Source organism: Catharus ustulatus, chromosome 2, assembly GCF_009819885.2.
Source record: "Catharus ustulatus isolate bCatUst1 chromosome 2, bCatUst1.pri.v2, whole genome shotgun sequence".
Classification (NCBI taxonomy): Eukaryota; Metazoa; Chordata; class Aves; order Passeriformes; family Turdidae; genus Catharus; species Catharus ustulatus.
Window position 1 is genome coordinate 37,623,671 of NC_046222.1, and position 21,020 is coordinate 37,644,690.

The following is a 21,020-nucleotide window of genomic DNA, read 5'->3' on the forward strand; positions in this document are numbered from 1 at the left end:
TGAATACTTGAATTCTGTTTATTAGTCATAAAGAAGAGAGGCTATGGGATACAATGTTGGAGTAATTTGTCTCCAAAGAAGCCTAACTGGTATTCCGCAAGAGCATAGGGGTCTATGCCATGGCAAGGATGGGCACTGTGTTCCAGAAGACTCTGATGAACAAAGGGCTAACGCAAACCAAAGTCTGTTTGGAGCGCTTGAGTTTTTAGCAGCAGTCACTACAGCAACTAAATCAGAACTTTGTCAGATTAAAAGAGAAGCTAGTGCACTATTCCTCTGCTTTGGGGCTAATAAAACTCTTAAATTTGATCTTCCTTAATAATTTATCTCATAAGCACTTAGTTTTTGTATCTGTTTGGGGAAGGGCAAGATCTTTATTACCAGCTGGAAGTTAGGACAGGGCTGAATAGAAAACCGGGACTTTTTTTAATTTCAAGATCTAGTAATTCAGGTCTTTAGAAATGAGTTGAAATACGTGAGTAATTCCTGGATCAGATTCAGGGGATAAATATCAGCTTCAATTCAAATTTTAGCTTTATCCCCATGTTCCCTCTGACCAAAACCATCCTCATACTCACCTGTGTCTGCTGTTTATTTCTTCAGCTCATTAGATGAGCACTTTCATTGACAACACAAGCACAACCTCCACGCATTTACCTGTGAGGTCCTCGTTGGGCCAGGAGCCGAGCTGGCAGGCTTTGCATGTGTATTCATCAGAGACATATTCATTTTCTTTACAAGGAGTGCAGGTCCAACAGCAACTCACTTCTCCTTTACGAATCACCTGAGACAAAAATTGACATTTTCTTTTAGCAGCATAAACACACATTCATGCTGACCCAGTAGCTACTTTACTTTTTTAATATCTTTTTTTTTTCCCTAATAGAAGAGCTTTTGAAATTTTATTATTCATTTTCATGATATGTTTTCAAAGCAAAAAAGTTCTCAGTTCTCCCATCATGTAGGTACCAGAGGAAAGAATCCACCAATACCAGAGAAGTATAAGTGGAGGTACAGAATGACAAAAAATACTTTTTTTCTCTCAGAATTTTCAAGCTCCACAGATGTCAATGTGCCTACAGAAGCCAACGCACAATAATGAAGGCCAATAATACACTCCAATGTGGTCCATACAGAGAAATGTATTAACAATATTAGGTCCCTAAGGATTGGCTACCCAAAGACTTTTGGATGCTTGTTTTTCATCCAATAATGCATGATTTATTAAAGCTGATTTTTCCAGACATAAAACTGAACATGTTTTTTCCAGAATTATTTCTCATTTCACAATTTACTATTAAATACTATTGCATACTTAGGATTGAAATGCAGATTTTTCAAGATCCTTATTTACCATCTCTGGGAACATCTGTGTTTCTTGTCTATATGTCTTTTTTTTCTTTAAATAAGGTATTCCCAGTTTCTATGCTCTTCTCAAACAGTTTATAAACAAATACTCTTAATACTTCCAATAAGAAATAGGTTGACTTTTCCTATCTTTGCAATGATGAATTCAGAAAATGTAGTCAAAGCCAAATGTCTTTATTGCAATTTTAATTAAAAAACCAAACATGTAAAGTAGCATAATCAAAAAGAATGGGATTGCTCTTTGTAATGCTGTAGTGAAAAAAAATATATGATCTAATTTTCATCAGCAATATGGGGACTTCAAAAACTTTAGATTTTTTGTTTTGGTTGTTTTTTGTTTTTGTTTTTTTTTTTTTTCAGTTGTGGAATATGAAAAAAAACCCCAGCAACACCAAAACAGGTAAACTGATAGAAAGGGTAGAAGAGCATAAGTAATTTATTCTGCAAGAGTTGAGACGAGTGAAACAGAATGCAAAACAAAATATCTGTCCTCCAGAACAAATCGCATCTTGGATTTCCTTAATTTTGAAATAAAATGAAAAGTTGAAGAAATTACAAATTTTTTGTAATTGAGAAAATAATTTTTAGAAAGGTCGTATTAATTTTTAGAGACATATTTTAGGTATATATTTTATTAGATGGCAAAATAAAAACCCTATGTTATTATCAAAACACCTAAAATTCTATATGAAGAATTAATTTACCATTTTCTATGTAACTTTCCAACAAATTAAGATCTTCTGTAAAATACTTGGAATTTGACAAATCAATCAGGACACTGGTACACTTATAATTTCTTACCCAGCACTACCAGAGAAGAATTATGTATCATCCTCTAGAAATCAAGATAATTGTTATTCAAGACTCAGAGTAAAATTGGACTTTCCTTTGTGTCAAATTTCTTAGCCAACAATTTATTCATCCTTTTATTTTTCATTTCCTGAATAGTTCTTTGTTGTGTCACTTAACTGTAAACTAATTTTTCTGTCCCTTTTAACAGAAATAATTATCTTTAAAACTCTTTAAAAAATTATTTTCCTTTCCCATTGTCATCTGGACAATCTCTTGAACCTGCATTTATTTAAATAATAATATGTCCTCACTCTTTCAAATTTATAGGGTTTTGGGTTATATTTGGATTTTATCAAATCCTGTGGATGGAGTCACCAACTGTAGCTGAATTTTGGATAGCATTACATTAAATGTTTCAAATTGCTCTATAATAACACAGTCACACAGAAATTTACGGGAGAACCACATCAGAGCTTGGTAGGGTCAAGGTCCCACCATCATCTGTGAAGACCATGAAGATAAAGACTGTCAGGCAAACTTTGAGATTTATGATCAATAACCTAATGAGGAACAAATAGAACATTTCAGGCATATATATATCTAAGGGTGTGATGGCGTCATAATAAAGGATCCTCTTGGGAGAATCCTTGGGAGCATGGGCAGAAGGTGGAAGGTGGCTGTGCTAATGAAGATCACAAGGTACTTCCCTTCACCTGTGTTGTGACAATAGGTCATAAAGGAGCTCAGAGCCATGCAGTTCTGAAGATGTTAGCTGTTTGTCCACCTCTGACCTCCCCGTGTGTGACTGTGCCTGGAGCAGGCTAGCAGACCCGAGGTGGGACTGTGGGAGTGGCTCATCCCACCTGCATTTATGTGTCTGCAGACGGTGTGTTCTCATCAGAACCTACTGTCCCATCTGGGTCTCTTCTATTGTCAATGAAGAGAAAGAAGTCATTCTACACCAAGTTTGATCTTAACAGTTTTCAAAACCTACACAAGGATGAGATGGCTCCTCATCTGGAATAGCATATCATCCATAAGTCTGACATAACTCCATATGTTTACACTGGAAACAAATACAATCAGTCTGATGAAACTCACATAATGACTCTGCCAAAAACTAACTAGTGCATTAAACAGGGTGACCATCCCCTAAAACTCTGTGAAATTCAGACTAAAGAGATTCACTTTGTGTTGCAGAGATCTCTCATATTCCCATTAGCCGCTCTCTGCAGCTGCTTCCCAATTTTCAGTCATGCTGGTTCAACACATGAGAAAAATTGAGCTTCCAGTGAGACTTGTCAGAAATCACACCTGATTTTTTATGGTTAAATATGGCCATCTCCCCACTGCACTGGCTTTTATATAAATGACTGCAAGGTAAGCTATGGACTTGCAGTATTTTAATTGTTCTGCAGGAAGCATCATGGGATGCTGAAGGAAAATAGTGTATAATTATTATATGTCAGATTCATCTACGCTCCTTGCTTACTGAAGCTTACTGAGAGGAAGGAAAAGTGTTGCTTATATTTTCTGAAGTTGGAAGTAGTGGTCGTAGTTGAAGTTCTGATGATGTAGTCTGACAGTATCTGATGATAACACACATTTAAGATCTGATTAACAATATTCCAGTCTGGGAGACTGTGTCTAGCACTGAAATTTACCTACAATTGTACTGACAAGTCCCAGTCAGGGATTTGCACTCCACTGAGTCAGATGCTGAAAAAATATGCAGCAAAAAGCCTCTTAACAACACCTGTTTGAAAGTATTTGGAATAATTTGGAATATAAGTTTAAAAAAAAAAAATCAGCAGTCCACAGATATAAGAGTCAAGAAAATGGCAGCTTATTAAAATAGTGAGATGATTATGGTAAGAGTAAGAACTAAATACATAAGACTGTACCTTTTAATTAAAGTGTGAGATTCTACTTCTCCAGGCAGAAGTCAAGAAAAAACTTGCTTTCAAATTTCAAGGCTGTGCATACTGTAAGACTGAAGCAAATGAAGAAAATATTTACCTTTATCTGGCCTTTTTCACAGGGTTCACTGCACACAGATCTGATGATATTACTTTTCTCTGACCATATTTCATCATCATCCATTTTCAGCTCACCGTTGTCCCAGCTGCCAACGTTGATATAATCAAAGTAGTCCTTCCCCATTTGTTTAAAATTCATGATTTCATATCTTTGGAAAGATAAAGGAGAGACATAGCTGAGTTGAGGAGAACATAATGAAATATTTCAAATTAAAGGAACACCATGCAGTCAAAAATGTTGAAATGAAGAAGAAAAAATTTAAAGAATTATACTTGCCCTTGTGTATTTCAAAGTAGTTTCTGTGATATCATAGTCTTGCTTTTCCTTTGTATGTTAAATTGTGGGGTTAGGGGATTTGTTTGCTTTTTATTAAGTTTTGTTTTGAGTTTATTGCTGGGAATTTTTGGGTGTTTTTTCTATCACCATAAAAGTTCCCTGAACACTCTGGGGTTAAGTGACTGTGTTTCTGAGAATGACTACTTATGGAAAACAATGAAATGGGTCAAACAGAATTAAATCTGTACAATTTCCAGCCCTTGAAGCCAATTGCATATGGTGTCCCAGTTCTCTCTATAGCAGATGCTGAGTAATCTAAACCTATAATGCCAATTCCTAACACTATGTGCTCCTCACTGTCTGCAGGTGCTTGTTCCCCTCCTGAGGGAAGAAGATGACAGATAAAGTCTAAGAGTGAGGTAGAAGCAACCTCTGTGGGATCAAAGGAAGATTTCTGTACTGTTAGACTGCAACATGAAAATTGGTGTGGCACCCAGAGAAGAATCGGCATCACTCTTTACGCACAGAGTCTGGGAATCTTTCCTTTTATTTTTTATTTTTTTGAATCCCCTTTTTCTTCTTCAATATTACATCAGTAAATACTGGTCTTTCCCATCCATACAATTATTTTTATGTAATCCCTCAGTGATTGAAACGCATTTATTTCCCTGTGCAGTATGGTGTGGAAGAGAAAAAGTACTCATGACTTAGTCCTAGGCTGCTTTTGGGTCAAAGATAGAGCCCATCAGATTTTTCAGTTTCAAAGTCCTCTTCCTCCTCCTTTCTCTTCAGTTCCCACAGAGTCTAGCAGAAAGTCTGTGGAGCCATGTAGCACTCACTTCCTCCTACAGCTGAACACCAGTCCACCTTTCTGCTGTACAGGCCTGTTCTTTTAGCACTTTTTTTATAAGGCATGCTTGAAAACCTGGGCAGCTCCCAAAGAAATTATGCCATGCTTTTCTTTGCCTCCTCTTTAGTGGATTTGGAATTAATATGTATAAGCAATATGAAATCTACTGATGCAAAACAAGAACACAATATAGACCAAGAAGTTTAAGATAATCTTGGCTTTAGAAAAGCAGCCTCCTTCATAAACAAGGAGACATATTTTTCCTAACAGTAGGCACCAAATTAGACCTGAAGGCAAAGCATATAGACAGTTCTGCATTAAGAGTGGTATTGTAAGAGTGTAATTTATGAAGTTCAATGTGCAGATGAGGAAAATAACCTGCTCATTAAATCAAACAATCTTTTATGTAAGATACCCTGCTGTGTTTAGTTGGAGTACAGTTAATTTTCTCCACAGTGTCTGGTATAGGATTGTGTTTTGGATTTGTGCTGAAAACAGTTTATAATATAGAGATACTTTTGTTACTGCTCAGCAGGATTTACACAAGTCCAAGGCCTTTTTGCGCTATCATGTTGGCAAGGAGGTTGGGAATGAATGGGAAGTTGAGAGGAGACTCAGCTGACCCCAAGTGACCCAAGGAATATTCCATACATATGACATCATGCTCAGTATATAAAGTAGGGGGAAGAAGGAGAAGGAGGGGATGTTTGGAGTTATGGCATTTGTCTTCCCAAGTCACCATTTTGCATGATAGGGCCCTGTTCTCTGGGAAATGGCTGAACACCTGCCTACCAAGGAAAAAATGAAAGAATTTCTTGGTTTGCTTTGCTTGTGTGCATGGTTTTTGCTTTTTTTGTTAAAATGTCTCTATTTCTACACCTGAATTTTCTAGCTCTTACTCTTTCAGTTCTGTCTGATTCTGTTGATGCAGGAGTGAGCAAGCAGCTGCAAGGTTCTAGGTTTCTGGCTGGGGTGAAACCATGACACATACACAGATATCTCTCTTAAGTTTTGAGGAAACACTTTTAAGACTGACGAGCAGTAGCCATACTATATCTAACATCAATAACTTTCCCATACTGATGTAAAAAATTACAAGAAAAGTATTTTATAATATTGTCCATCCATAGATCTCAGGACACTTTGCATCATGAAAAATTCTGTCACAGTGGGGAAACTGTGTTACAGCAGGGATTCAATGCTAAAATCACACCCAGGGCAGGATCAGGACTGCAAGCAACCTCTGAAAAGAACACCAGTGGAGTCTGACTGAATGAACAATGTGATATTGCACACATTATATTGTTCTTGAATCTTTATAAAGAAGAAATAAGCCTACATACAGTGAAAATTTTGCTATACTTCTAGATTTTGAAATATTTCACTTTTCTTATTGTATAATGAAGGAAATGTCCACGGCTTCAAAAATGAACTCCTCAAAAGTTAAGGATATGAATGCCAGACTGACACAAAATAAGTGAATCCAGGTAACACAAGCACAAACCCAAAGAAATAGACTTTTTCACATGGTTATAAACTAACTTTTTTCTGAGGTGCACAGCCATAGTAACAGTTGTTTAGGACTAAACAGACTAACCAAAAAGTACAGAAGCCACAGTAGAGCCATAATTCAACATTGTCAGGCACTGCAACACACCTGTGAGTACACTTTGTTAAAGCTTTCAGTTTAGGGTTTTATGGACAGACAAAAGTACTGCCAGTGCTCAACAGGCCACAGAACCTAAACCAATGATCTCCCCAGTAGTAGCTCCATGCATACATGACCAGGGGAATACTGGAAAGGAACCTAACGAATGTAATATAGTAATGCCTCCATAAATCTTGTCTCTTTTGTCTGTGGAGAACAGCATTGATGGATGAGCAGAAATCGCCAGATTCAGTAAGTCCAGTGCTGTAGTGGAGGCTCATGAGTCACTGGTTCCCTGGAGGTTCCTTGAGATAATGCAGGGACAGTTTGTCACTTTAGAATAGGAGAGACCAGATGGTACAATAGCACATTTCCAGCAGTGCTCTAATCGCTGTGCAAAAGACTTGTTTCAAAACAGAAGTGCCATGAAGTTGCTGGGAATACATATTCTACTGGTAGCACAGTCAAAACAACAGAATCTTGTTTTCTCTTGCCTGCTCTTCCCTCCTCAATTTCTTCTTCAGAGTTTTAATACTATTTACAGATAATTGTTATCTTCCTGAGGAATCATGGTTTCCATGCTGTTTTTTCTTTTTTTTTTTCTTCCAGGTCTCCCAACTCACATAAAACAGGCCCTACACTAGACTGTCTGCCTCCTTAAAACTACACATACACATAAAGGACTTTGGAATAAGGCCAGGATTCAAAGCATCTTGGGGGATTAATCATTTGTTATATAATACCGAAACCTGTTTGCTATACATCGAAATCCTGAGTTATCTAGGTCATAAAGGCTTTTTATATTCTGATTTCCTGTTTAACACCACCACCACAGTACAGTTGTGAGGATTTAAATTCCTGTTTTATAAAGTGAAGATGCAGTTATCAGTGCAAGTGAACAGGGCAGATGAGCTGTTCCAGTGTGACTTCACCATCTCCAAGCTCTTGCAAATAGTGTTTGAGGGTGCTTAAAAGACTGTACACTGCCAAAAACCTGAAAGTTAGAAATGGAGTTTCCTAGAAAACCTCCTTAATCCTGAAAGAGTACATTTTGACTCATTGTTATCTGACTCAAGCACATAGACTGGATTTAATCATGGGACAATTGTTGGACAAGAGAGAACAAAGAACTATGATTCAAAAGAAAACAAAGTCTGGGACCACTCTGTAACCACACACAGTTCATTCATTTGAGTAGGCACAAATATCACACAAATCCAGGGAAACTGAACTTTCTTAAAGTTGGGCTATCCTGAGGTACACATTCAACATGCTGTCCTCATGCTCTTCAGGGAAATGCTCACGTCCGGTTGTGATTGAGAAAATGACGGCACATGATATAACTTCTTCATCATCTTTCTTTGAATTTAAAAATATCCAAGATATTCTATTAAATTCCTTGCAACAAATGGTGTTAAATTGCTCTTGCTAAGAACGCCAACAGGAGGAAAAGGAAAAGCAAAAGATCTCTTTGCAATATTTAGATATTGTTATTGATGTTGTCATGTCACATATTTGTTTTTGGCAGACCACACATCATTCATTCATTGCAGTCATTTTTGCAAGAAACTAATTGGAACAGGGTCAGATGCACTCCACTGCATCTGAGCACCTTTAAAACCAAAAAGAAATCCTTTGAAAGAAATCTGAGGTAAGTATGTTAAAAATAATTTGGCCAGAAAAATTCAGACTTAACCCTTTTCTACAAAATTCAACTATTTGTAAAAATAGAAATGTTTAGCAGAAGACAACCTTTCTCATGCTAAAAAAGCTCTGAAAACAAATTTCCATCTGAAATTTTTTAGGTTTCTGCAACTTTGTGCCTGAGTTCTCCTACTAGCCCACAGTGCCCTTCCTTAGACTTTGAGTCTGAAGAATTTGAAAATTTATGTCTCCAGAAACAGACACAGACTGCTGTGTAGGTGGCTGTCCTGCTTGCTTGCTTGCTTTTGGGGAGAATGCTGGCTTTACAGATTTGCAAATAGAATGAGGAAAAAAAATAAGGTTTGAAATCGCTGAAATTTTTGGAAATGTCAAAATATTTTAACCAATGAGTTTAAATTTTCCAACCCATTTCTATGAGGAAGTTAATTATTTCCTTTCTTCACACTAGTGGGAGAAGACAAAATTTAAATTAGTGTATAGGATAAAAATTTTCCCTCTAGACATCTGTTTATGTGGCACCATAACAAAGATTTTTAAAACCTTCCATTAATGTGGACATAAAGGGTTATGCCGAACAATATTGGAGCAAAAGCAGTGAATGAGATAGGAAATACATCAAAATATAGGGGATAAATACACTTTGAATACTATCATACTTGCTATTCATCCTCTGAAAATTCAGTAGGCAGAAACCCAGAAAAATCCCCATCCCATGACTGTTTCCAGTGTGCATTTCTATGGATACATAGAAGTATGTATACATATTTATGCATGTCACTAGCAAAATAAGCTTTGTTTAAATTCAATTTGTCTTAGAGCAGCACAGTATGGATTGATAGCTTAGTATGTTATGCAAGTGGGAAGGTTTCATTTGGAATATATGTGAACAGGTTTTTAATAATTCTGATTTCTAAAAATCCCAGATGCATCAGTACAATATTTCTGATACTGTTTTAGCTTTCTCAATACAAAAACTAAGTTTGCTACGATTGTATATAGGTCAAGCTAACACATAGACTTAAACACTCACATAAAGATTCTGTGGTAGACATCATGGGCTACAAACATAAAGGTCTGATAGTTTGTTTTCAATAATATTACAATAATTTCATGACTATAAGGAGCACCCTTTTGACTAAAATTTTCTCCCGAACCCAGAAGTGTGCCTTATAGTCCAGTGCGCCTTATATATGGGCAAAAGTTCGGGAATTTGCCAACCTGGAAGTGTGAGCCATGAGCCACAGGGGAAGCCGGCAGGGCTGTGGCTGCTGGGTGCAGGGGGGCCTGGGGGCCCGCGGTGCCCCTCCTGCAGAGTACAGGCAGGCCTGGGGCCCCGTGGCTTCCGGGTACAGGCGGGCCCAGGGGCCAATGGCTGCCAGGTTGGGGCGGGGCCTCGGCCAGCAACCGCGCAGGAGGATCTGGGGGCAGATCCTCACTGCAAAAAAAGAAGTGCGCCTTATAGTCCAGTGCTCCTTATATAATGTACAAAGTTGTGAAATTTGCCGACTCCCGGAGGTGCGCCTTATAGTCCAGTGCACCTTATGGTCGTGAAATTACAGTAAATTCACGAATACAAGCCGCACGGAATATAAGCCGCACTGCTGGTGTGTTGGCAACGTTGTTGCCTTTGTTAATAGATAAGCCGCACCCGGAATATTAGCCGCACTTTAGTTTGCAGCGAACTTTCACAAAGTCGTCATTTAGTAACACAATCGCGGGATCGCTGGGGCTTACTGGCTTACTGCCGACCTTGGAAACATTGTTTCCAAGTGAAAAAAGACACACCCTTTATTTGCAAGCCGAAAAAGACAGGAACAATAGTGTGGTCATTTTGCGAGCATTCCCAATGGATCCGCGTTGCCTTTAAACAGCCGCTCAGCCGCGCGGGCAGGCAGCTGAGCTCCGAGCGGAGCCACATCTCCATGCTGGCACAGGAGCGGCCGTTGTAGCCCTCGCGGCCTGCGGGGGGAGCGGCCGTTGTAGCCCTCGCAGCCCGTGGGGGGAAGCGGCCGTTGTAGCCCTCGCAGCCCGCGGGGGGAGCGGCCGTTGTAGCCCTCTCCCTGCGAGCCGAGTGGCCGTTCTACCCCTCTCCCTGAGGGGAGAGAGGCTCCCCCAGCCCTCTCCCTGCGAGCCCAGCCAGCCCCGTAGCCGCACAAGACTGAAAACACTTTAAAAAGTACAGAGAAATATCACACACTTTTATCGAACTGCCGAGGTAACTCACCCCGATAACAACCCCCGCCCCTCAGTAACGCCGCCATCCACAGGCAGGCAATAAGCTGTTCTCTGATTGGTTCATCGTCGGAACAACGGGAAACCATGGATTTCAGACTGTTTTGGCTCGGGACTGGACCAGCATGATACTAGGTAAGGGCAGATATCACATTTTTGTCCATAGATTAGCCGCACCGGAATATTGGCCGCATTTCCGGATTTCCACCAAAATTTTAGTCTTCTTGCTGCGGCTTGTATTCGTGAAATTACTGTACTGTACTTTTAAATGGTACAGATGAAATTCAAATTCATGCAGGAAGCTTTCACACCTGAAAGTCCACATCTTTAACTTGAAATACTATAAAAAATGCACATTAAAAAATCCCCCTATTTTTGCAAAATAAGCACAGGAATCAGGAAATGTAAAACTAGGGGTATCAGATCTTAGGTCTGTTGTCAAATCTGCACATATCTCCTATGTACTGTTAGCCTCTCTGCTATTAAACAGTTTGACAAACGACAACATTACCTTCCTGGTGAGTCACCATTCTCATCAAACAAGATCATGTCCCCAGAGACCCCAGTAAAGTTGGTCTTCATGAGGGATTCCAGGAGTTTCCGACCATCTATGGGCTTCATGGCATCACAGAGACCCACATAGCCTGGGCACAAGGACAGCTGCATGTTGTGGAGCCCATAGGCCATAGAGTATATTGCATTGATTACAAAGCCCATCTTGGAGTCCTGGACATGCTGCGTCCTCAGAGTCATCTGGCCTGTCAGGGAATAAGCAGAGAGTTTAGTGAGTAGGGCTGGGATATAGTCAGATCTTCAAACATCTCCTTGTGGCTTAGTTATTAACACTGGGAAAAGTATTTTAAGTGTCTTAAACAGCTCATAAAAGATGTTTTTATTGGTACACACACAGACCATGTTGGAATAAAAACAAAGAAATGAAAGTAGAGGTTCTTCTTAAATATTGTATTATCCAAATGGTACATTTCTCTCTGCAGCTCATCAGTTCACTTCACATATGTTGGTTTTAGAGTGCTGCTCTTCCATGTGTTTTTTTAAAGCATGCACCATGGACATTATAACATAATATCGTAGGTAATCCAGAAACTTCTCTCCACCTCTTCATACCTTCAGAAATATTAGTTGAAGTATAAATGCCAATAAGAGGTTTTTTTCTCTAGAAACCTTACAAAAAAGTTCTGCTTCTGGAAATTCAGTGGACTCTGTTGCCCAGAGAAGCTGTGGAAGTCCCATCCGTGGCAGTGTTCAAGGCCAGGTTGGGTGGGGTTTTGAGAAACCTGGTTTAGTGGAAGAAGTCCCTGATCATGGCAGGATAATTGGAACTGCATTAAGGTCTCTTCCAATCCAAGCCATTCTATAATTCTATGAACACTCTTTTGTTTCAGAGACATGGAACTAATCCTGTGCAAACAGGGCACTTAGGCACCACCCCTTTACTGTACCAAAAGTTCCCCCCAATAACTCTCTTCCTTCGACATCTCTTACTCCTCTCTCTTTACGAAGTGAGGGTAACCATGTCATACAGATGAATAAAATATCTGTGAAAAGTTTGGCAGTGTGGGTTAGGCAATGACTCTGTTTAACCAGAATTGGTGAATCTTAAATTTTTATGGCTTTTAAAATATGTTGTTTGCATTTCTATGCTCTATTTTTGCTTCTGTGAAATGCACAGAAAGAAATTCATTTGGCAGCACCTTGGAGACCATTATTTTTTATTACACACTGTTATTACTAGCACAGATTTCCTCTGTTGACAGCACCAGGCAAACTAAGGAAGGGTAGGCTGGAGTTTTTCTTCCCAGCTGCACTCTGGCCACAAGATCTTTAATACTGGGGAAGTGAGAAGAGTCAGAGATAAAACAACTACATCAATGGTGCTGGATATTTATCCAACACCTGGAAGCAGGACAAACAAAGGGCTCTATTGGAACATTTGCTCTCCTTGTATCAACCAAGCAGCAGCCCTAGGAGCCAGGGAGTCCCTAATGTGGGCAGCCCAGAGCAAAGGGAATGCAAACAACCTGCTCACTCCATGAGAGTCTGCCTGCCACTCTCATGGCACTGGTGAGAAGCAGGGGTGGTGCTCACACCTGCCCATCTGAGCTGCAGAGGTAGCACAATCTGAGAAGTATTTTATGCCATGAGGCACATTGAGACAACTTTTTTCTTTAAAGAAATGAAGACTAATATATGACTCTCAGGATAGCACTCATCTTGTTTAACAATACCCATCCAGAAGACAAGAACCCATTCTGATGTGTAGACACTTTTAGTGGAAAAAGGTAAGAATCTCCAGCTGGTGATCAATTCTATGATAAAACAGGTATGACTACATACAGGCACACCTTTTCAGTGGTGAACAAGAACATCACCCCACAGTTCTAACCACTAAAATCTATTGCAGCACTGGAAACATTAGGAAAGGTAGTAAAACACATAGTTTGAACTGAAAAACTTTGTGTAGAGGTCAGAAAGGGAAGGAGAGAACTGAGAGATTCCTTTTTCTCTGTTATTTTAGTGGAAGCTGGCACCACCTATTCCAGTCAACCTCAGGAGCAGTGATTATTAAGATTTTGGAAGGCTAGACAATATGACTGTGAAGTATCTTAATTGGAAAAAAAAAAAAGCTTGGAAAAAGCACAGTGCTGCTCATTTGTTCTGCTCTACCAAGGTATTGCTTTTTCCTAATTAAAAATAATAGGCATAAAACCTACAACAGTGGAGTCCATGTAAAACTCATATTAATTGATATTGAGTGGAAAATTGAACAAGCATATTACACTGCAATACATAAAACTTGTTTTAACCAAATATTCACCCACAAAATTAGCAGCTCACACACGGTGCAGTTAATTATAGTAGCCATTAGAATGAATCAGATTTGCATTGGTAGTAGTATTTATCATATAACAATATTTCAGCTGCATTATTGCACATGATTGCTTAAAAATCTAATAACTTACTTCTTAATTCTTAGTCTCCACTGGGCTTTGTGCTTCAATTTTATGAAATTATTATTCTGATTTTCTTTAAACACTGAACCTCATCCAGTTCACCTGATGATTTATAATGAGGATGCTTAGCTGTTCCTAGAAGCTGCTGGCAATTGTCAAAGGAGTTGTGAAGGATTTAGCTGTTGTGAGAATTTTAATATACTTCCTGCAGCTGGAGAACACATTCACCTGAGATATTAATTGCCTCATTTGGCTATATAGGAGCAAATTCAACCTGCCAAGGTCAGTTTACAGTACCACAAGATTCCGTTTTTAAGGAAGAATCACAAAAACTGAGGCAAAAGATTTTTTTTTCTCTTTAGTGAATTGTAATAAAACCTAAAAAAAAAATACCAGCATTAAAAAACCCAATCAAACCAAAGCTGAAAGTTACTTTCAACCCTCTTCAAAAAGTATTTTGGCATGTCAGACTTGAAGCATATAAGTAACCCTTACTTACCTCAGTAACCCTAGGTTTCCAGGGAAGGCTGAATACACAAGCTAAAATGCAGTCTCTCAACAACAATGACAGAAGAGTAAAAATATTTTAAAGCTGTCTCTGCAACAGTTATGATTTAGGTAGCCTTAAACACATTGTTCACCTAAGAGTTCTTGCATATTTTTCTTGCTGGAACCCTAGCACATATTCTTGTATTCTTACCCTTATTACTCATCCATGAGTGCTGTCTTCAGTCACGAACCTTTCCTGACACGAGGTGATCATGACATGGAAAGGTGACATGGATGAATGTAATGGGGATGACAGTGTTTGGAATATGTCAGCCTATTTATTCATCTATGTTGAAGTTTTCAAAGGGCAGGCAGTGATAGGACAAAGGGGAATGGCTTTAAATAGAAAGAGGTCAAATTTAGAGGAAGAAATTGAAGGTGGTAAGTCACTGGAACAAGTTGCCCAGAAAACCTGTAAATGCTCCATCCCTGGAAGTATTCAAGCCAGGTTGGCCAGGGCTTTGGTCTGGTGGAAAATGTTCCTGCCCATGTCAGGGGGACTAAAACTACTTGATCTTTATGGTCCTTTCCTTTCCAATCCAAACCATTCTATTCGACAATTCTATAGTATGAGATGGCTCAGCACTAAACTCCTCATCCAAATTTGTTCTTTTCTGTTGTCAAGTCTCCAAAGCACACAAATATGTAGATGATGAAAAAGAAACATGTTCTTTCACCAAGAAAGTGATTCCAACTAGCCACGGGTCATTTCTTGGATCTATTTAGAAACAATTAGTGCACTTATGGGCAGTGATCCAAGAAAGCACTTATGGATGCTGTTAGTCCCTGTGCATGGTGAGCCAGCTCTGGACTGCTTCCCATGCTCCAGAGCTACTCCAGCAGCTTCCCTCCTTCCAAACATGGAAAACTAAACCAAACCAAACCCACGTCTTTGCAGCAAATTCTGAAATTTGCCTATTGTTTTTAGTACTGAGCATGAAAATAAGCTTTCTTCAATAGATTGCATTACTTTACAGATTTTTGATGTAAAACTTGTAATTCCTGGGATTTTGCCAGGTTTTTACTCCCAAGGAAGATGAAATACATTTTTTTTACTGCTTGCCAGCTTGTGACATTACAAAGCCTAATCAAGCAAGGATGTTAAAGTGTGCAAAATTACCATGGTTCAATATGCTTTTTCTGCTTTCTAACTTTTCCAAAGATGACAATACTTTGCATTTTAAATAATGAATAAAGGATAAAAGAAATAGTGAAAATACTATACATTCTGGGCAGTCCCTCAACCCCCTTATTTCATTCCCTGAGGAGAAATAGGAGAGCAAAATATGAAACACAAAATGGGAGAATATTTTTTTTAAAGTGAAGAGCAGTTTATTTGCTGAACACTGAAATGAAAGGAAAAGTGTTTATTTACTATTATTATTATTATATTAAAAATTCTCAGTGAGCAAAAGGTTGTTTATGATGAAGTCATAAGAAACATTACAATGGAAACCACAGGTATATCCTATAGCCTCCAATTATTTCATAATGTTTCCCCACGATTATATCACAATTTAGTTTCTATTCAATTTCCATAAATGTGCCATTAAAAACTTGAATGATTCTTTGTGTTAAGTTTTGTTTTGATGGACAAGAGGCAGACAGGAATGAGTTCTAGTTTTGTTGGCAAGTATGTCCCACATTCATATTCTGCTCACTGTACTTGAAGTCCGTCAACCAATGTGTTTTCCCATATTTTCTTTCCTTTGTCTTAGTGAATTTCTTAGAAGAAATCATGACAACAGGGTAATCTTTCCAACAAAACCATGGTAGTATCTGTCTTCTGCATGATAGAGTGTATGGGTTCTTAACTCTGTCAGCAGGTTCATGTTGTCCCTGTTGTGCTCCCTGGGAACACGTGTAACTTTCCCTGGATCTGTGTGCTCTAGATGACGTGCCACCAAGTCAGTCATCCCAGAAACATGCATGTCTCTCCACTGAAGAAATGTGTGGTATTTTATAAAAGAGAAGAAAGGTCATAAATAAAACCGTATTGTTCTCATCTTATTAAATTGTCATTGTTTAAAAATATTTTAAAAAGACTGACTTTGCAACCTTTTCCAAAGCCTGTTATCAGAGCTTTCTATCAATGTGAAATGATAAAGTAACTTTCAGTTTTGTGTTATTTTTAAGGTTTTGGATGCATTTTTCTGCTAAAAAAATAAATTCCAGTAGTCTATTTGTTTTTTTCCCCCTATTTTAATTTATTGCAAGCTATTGGACTGATGAAAAGAGGTATTTTTTGCTCTATGGGAAAAATCTTTTTTCTCTGGGAAATGTCATTTTGATGCTGAGGCAAAACGAAACATAAAAATGAAACAATGTGAAGGTAAATTAAAAGCTTGAAACAAAACTTTTCAGTGTTACTGAAACAAGAAAACAAAAGTGCCCCCTTTCAATGCAGCTAGAGAACATTTTTGAAATTTAACACGGAAGTACCTTCCAGTGCAATTCCAATGCTTTTGACCAGTTCTAACCTTCACTCTCAACTGAAAGCCAGTATCAGCACTGTTACATTTTACGTGCTGAGGAGCACCAAAATGTTGAAAATGACCAAGAGACCAAACTCAATGTATTGAAATCCAGAGATGACTTTTAAAAGGTTTTTTCAGAGTACAGTAATTTCATGATTACAAGCCACACCTGAGTATAAGCCGCACTTCCAGGGTGTCAGCAACATTTTGTTCTTCGTTCATATATAAGCCGCACCGGATTATTAACCGCACTTTCGTTTGCAGCGAGGATCCGCATGCAACTTTCACAAAGTTACCAACTAATAACAGAATTGCGGGATTGCGGGGTTTACTGGCTCAACCGCGCTTGGGGCTGGGCAAACTCCAGCTCAGCTCGGGGCTGCTGTGGGCTCGCACTCCCGGATTAGCAAATTTCTGAACATTGTCCATATATTGGCTACTCTGGATTATAAGCCACTCTTCCAGGATCGGACCAAAATTTTAGTCAAAATGGTGTGGATTATAATAGTGAAATTACTGTACTTAGTTGACTTTGGTGTTTCACATCTGTTTGAACCTGCTTAGCCATGGCATTTTCAGAGTGTTCATAAATCTGACAAGAGCTGGACCTTCATCCCTGGGTACCCACAAAACAGTGGCAGTCTGACTTCTCTTGCCAAGTTCAGTATAGTCAGCAGAAAAGAATAACAGAACAGGTAGTCCTAGAAAGTAAGTAAATAGATACCTATTTCTCCATATAATTTTCTTAACAGTACTGTTCTTTCTCTAGAGAATTCAGTTCCTTTGGTCACAAATTGCAACAAAGCTCAACTGCTATAGGTGCAAAAGCACAAAAAATGGTGGCATAAAATTCTCTGTACTTGCAAACATGGTTATATGAAGTACTTTAACCTATACAGGGAGTTGAACTCCTGAGAGAAAAGAATGCCAGGAGCTACTCCAATTGAAACATCTAATATGAAATGTATATAATCTGAATGATTTTAATTATAATTACATTTTTAAAACTAGAGAGACATGGTCCAGATAGCTTCCAAGGGTCAGAAACACAGTTGGAAAAGGAATTGTATTATTAAGAAGAAAGTCACATTAAACATATCATTGCAGACATCTAATATATTGAAGGAAGAAGTCAGGGAACATAAACGGAAGGAAAATCAAATGTAGTTTTTTAGTCAGATTTTTGAAGAGTTTGATGAATTCTGTAACACCCATGAGAAGATTCAAGCTATTAAAGTGTTTGAGTTACAGATGTGTTAAATTCAGGATCAATTGATATCAAAAAGGCTCTCAAAAATATAAACCAGAGCACATAGCAGTTTTTAGTGTCACACTGGTTCTTTCTCTGAATCAAAAAAAAATAGTAACATATCTGCGTGGGTTCAGATATAATAGGCTGCTAGAAAATTCAGATCTGGATTTATGCCTTACAGATGATCTGCCTTTGGAAATTTCTGGATCTGACCCAGCATCACTGTAAAAGTAGTAATAACAGTGTTTGAGTTCCAGGTTTGAAATGTGGGACATAAAAATGACGGCTGGATCATAATACAGCTTGCCAGTGCCCAAGCATGAGTATCAAACTGAATGACACACAGGATTTATTCAGGAGAATTAAAGTGCTTTCTAATTCACTGTTTAAAAACCAGAAATTAATTTTAACGAAATTTGTTCTGCTTTTATTTGCAATCTAAAAATAAAAGTATAGGAGTGCTAAGTCTGAAGAATATGATGTCTAAATGTGACACATTCCTTGAAATATGGAAAATACTTTTCTGTTCTGACAGCACTTACGTTTTGTTGGCTGAGTTCTGATTAAAACAATTTTAGTATTAGAGCTTACATTTAATCAACAGATTTGCATGTTGTAGTGCAAAAGACTAGACAGTCAGTCATGTTTTATTCCTTCATTCTACCTGGAAACTCAAAAGGGACATTTGTTAAACCAAATTTCTGTCCCTCTGAAACTGTGGACCTTCTGTGTGTCCTTTGGCACTCATTAAGAATGGATGGAACTGGATGAAATTCAGTAAACAGGTATTTTTTGTGCTTTCACTTTATGTGCACATTTTCACCTTAAGCTGCAAAACTTTTCTTGTACTTATCCCAAATTTCCCTAATCTCCCTTTCTGCTAATAAACTCATTCATTCTTAATCCTCTTCTAAATTACTTGGAGATATATTGGTCATTCTTCTTTTCTGAGAGTTTTTACACACTTGGAAAAAGCACTTTTATCTCAGACAAGCCACATGGTTAAATTATGAATGGAATTTAAGATTTTTGCATCCTTCTAGGATGCATTCAGAATGCTGCTGCAATCTCCTTTTCCTGGGAGCTGTAACCAGGACACCTGTACATCACTGAGTTCTTCTTTCCTACAAACCCTGTCACTGGGTCCTTGCTCCCAGCCATGCCAGACATAAGCTGCTTTCCTCACTTCTAGTACCCTCTGCGTCTTGTTTGTGGCTGACCTTTGTCTGTGATGATCCAGCCCTCATGATTTCCCTTTATTTTCTACTTCACTGCTTTGAACTACAGTATTTAATGTCAGGACCCTGCTGTAAGTACCTGCACAAGTGACCTCTCCCCTCCCTCCAGATTCCTGCTCCCACTGTTCTTTTACATGAAACTGCTATTGTTTTCTTAAGTCTGTAACCTCTGCCAATCAAAGTAAGATACTGCACTGCTTCAGCAGCATCAGCCTCTGTTAATTTACTCTTTATTGTCTATGACTTAGTTCACAGATACTTGGGATGTGTATTCTGGTATTGCTCTGTGCTTGATTATCACCATAAATAATGCTGTTCCATTCATGCCTCCAGCTTTTGTGCAGCATGGGGAAAATAATATCTCTTAACAGTGCAGGCAAAATAAATAATTCAAGAGACTGGTAAATGTAATAAATGTGCTTCTGCTCCTGGTGATTTTGAAGACTTGTCATTTTCCAGCAGTACTGTCCATTGGTCCAGAGCTTTCTCACATAATTAACTTATGTTGGGTTTTGTTTCTGGTTGGTGTTCAGATGCATATTTTAAAACACCCTCAACAAGGAATTAGAGGTCTGGTGGGAACTCAGTCTGAAAGAAGCAATCACACAAACATCTGGTCTTCAAAGGTCTAAAGGCAATTAATACAATAGGATTGGATTAGCCTTTTGAGTCCTGAAGCTGGTCATTGAGTGGAATTACACATCTGGATAAGTTTGCACACCTAGTTATGAACTTCTTTGAATTACAGTCTTAGATATTAAAACAATCTCTGACCAGTGAAACCAACCCCAAATCTTGTAAAATCCCAAGTGTTTGGAGGCCATTAAATGTCTCCTTTTACACATGCATTTTAAATTTTTTGTTCTGACTCTTGTTCTTCAGAGGTGGCTTGTAGCAGCTCTCTTGTGGCATGGAACTGATTACACTGAAAATCAAGTCAGATAAGTCTGTGAACTTCTCACTTTCTGTAGTGCTCCAGCTGGGCAGAAAATCAATGTTCTTAGCAACAACAGCAATGACAGCCATTTGGATTAAGCAAGTATGTTCTAATCTGCAAATGAAAAATGAGCAGGATGCTGAAATTTTCATCTCAGTGTGAACTAAGTATATGTGAAGGGATGGAAACTTTTTAATGCTTAATTGAAATTAATGGAGAAAAAAATCTTTATTGTTTTTTGGATTCTCTTTGTTCAGCTGATTTCATAATTTTATTATACATATCTTACTGAATCATGTATTCTTTAATAATAAGACCTGCCCTGAAACTGCCTATGAATAGCTTATGTTAAAAAGTAACAAAAATACTCACAAGTCACGGGTGATGATTGCAATGATTTATGGCTTCATGTACTTTCTGTCACAGAGATAAACGTAGTCTAATTTTCTACTAGACAGCATTCATCAAAGCAAATGCAGAGACTTTAACAGCTAAATTCATAGCTGGAGCATAGGTGAAGTCAGGTATTACAGTAATTTCATGATTATAAGCCGCACCATTTTGACTAAAACTATGATCCCACCCTGGAAATGTGGCTTACACTCAGGAGCAGCTAACATATGAAAAATGTTCTGAAATTTCCAAACGCAGCAGTGCAAGCTGAAGTGACGAGCCGAGCACCTGCCAGTAAAACCCGGGATTGCGCGATTGTTACAAATTGGTT

The 21,020-nt window shown here is 38.4% G+C and overlaps 1 protein-coding gene across 5 annotated transcripts in view; it reads right to left on the bottom strand.

The window, feature by feature from the left end:
- GRM5 (glutamate metabotropic receptor 5) overlaps positions 1–21,020 on the bottom strand; it is a 258,426-nt gene that overhangs the window by 42,583 nt on the left and 194,823 nt on the right. For all 5 annotated transcript variants that reach the window (XM_033085942.2, XM_033085952.2, XM_033085967.2 and 2 more), the window contains 3 exons: positions 11,383–11,629; positions 4,180–4,348; positions 658–784 (listed from right to left, as the gene is read on the bottom strand). In XM_033085942.2, coding sequence (XP_032941833.1) covers positions 658–784; positions 4,180–4,348; positions 11,383–11,629 — 543 coding nt within the window. The remainder of the gene's footprint in view (positions 1–657; positions 785–4,179; positions 4,349–11,382; positions 11,630–21,020) is intronic.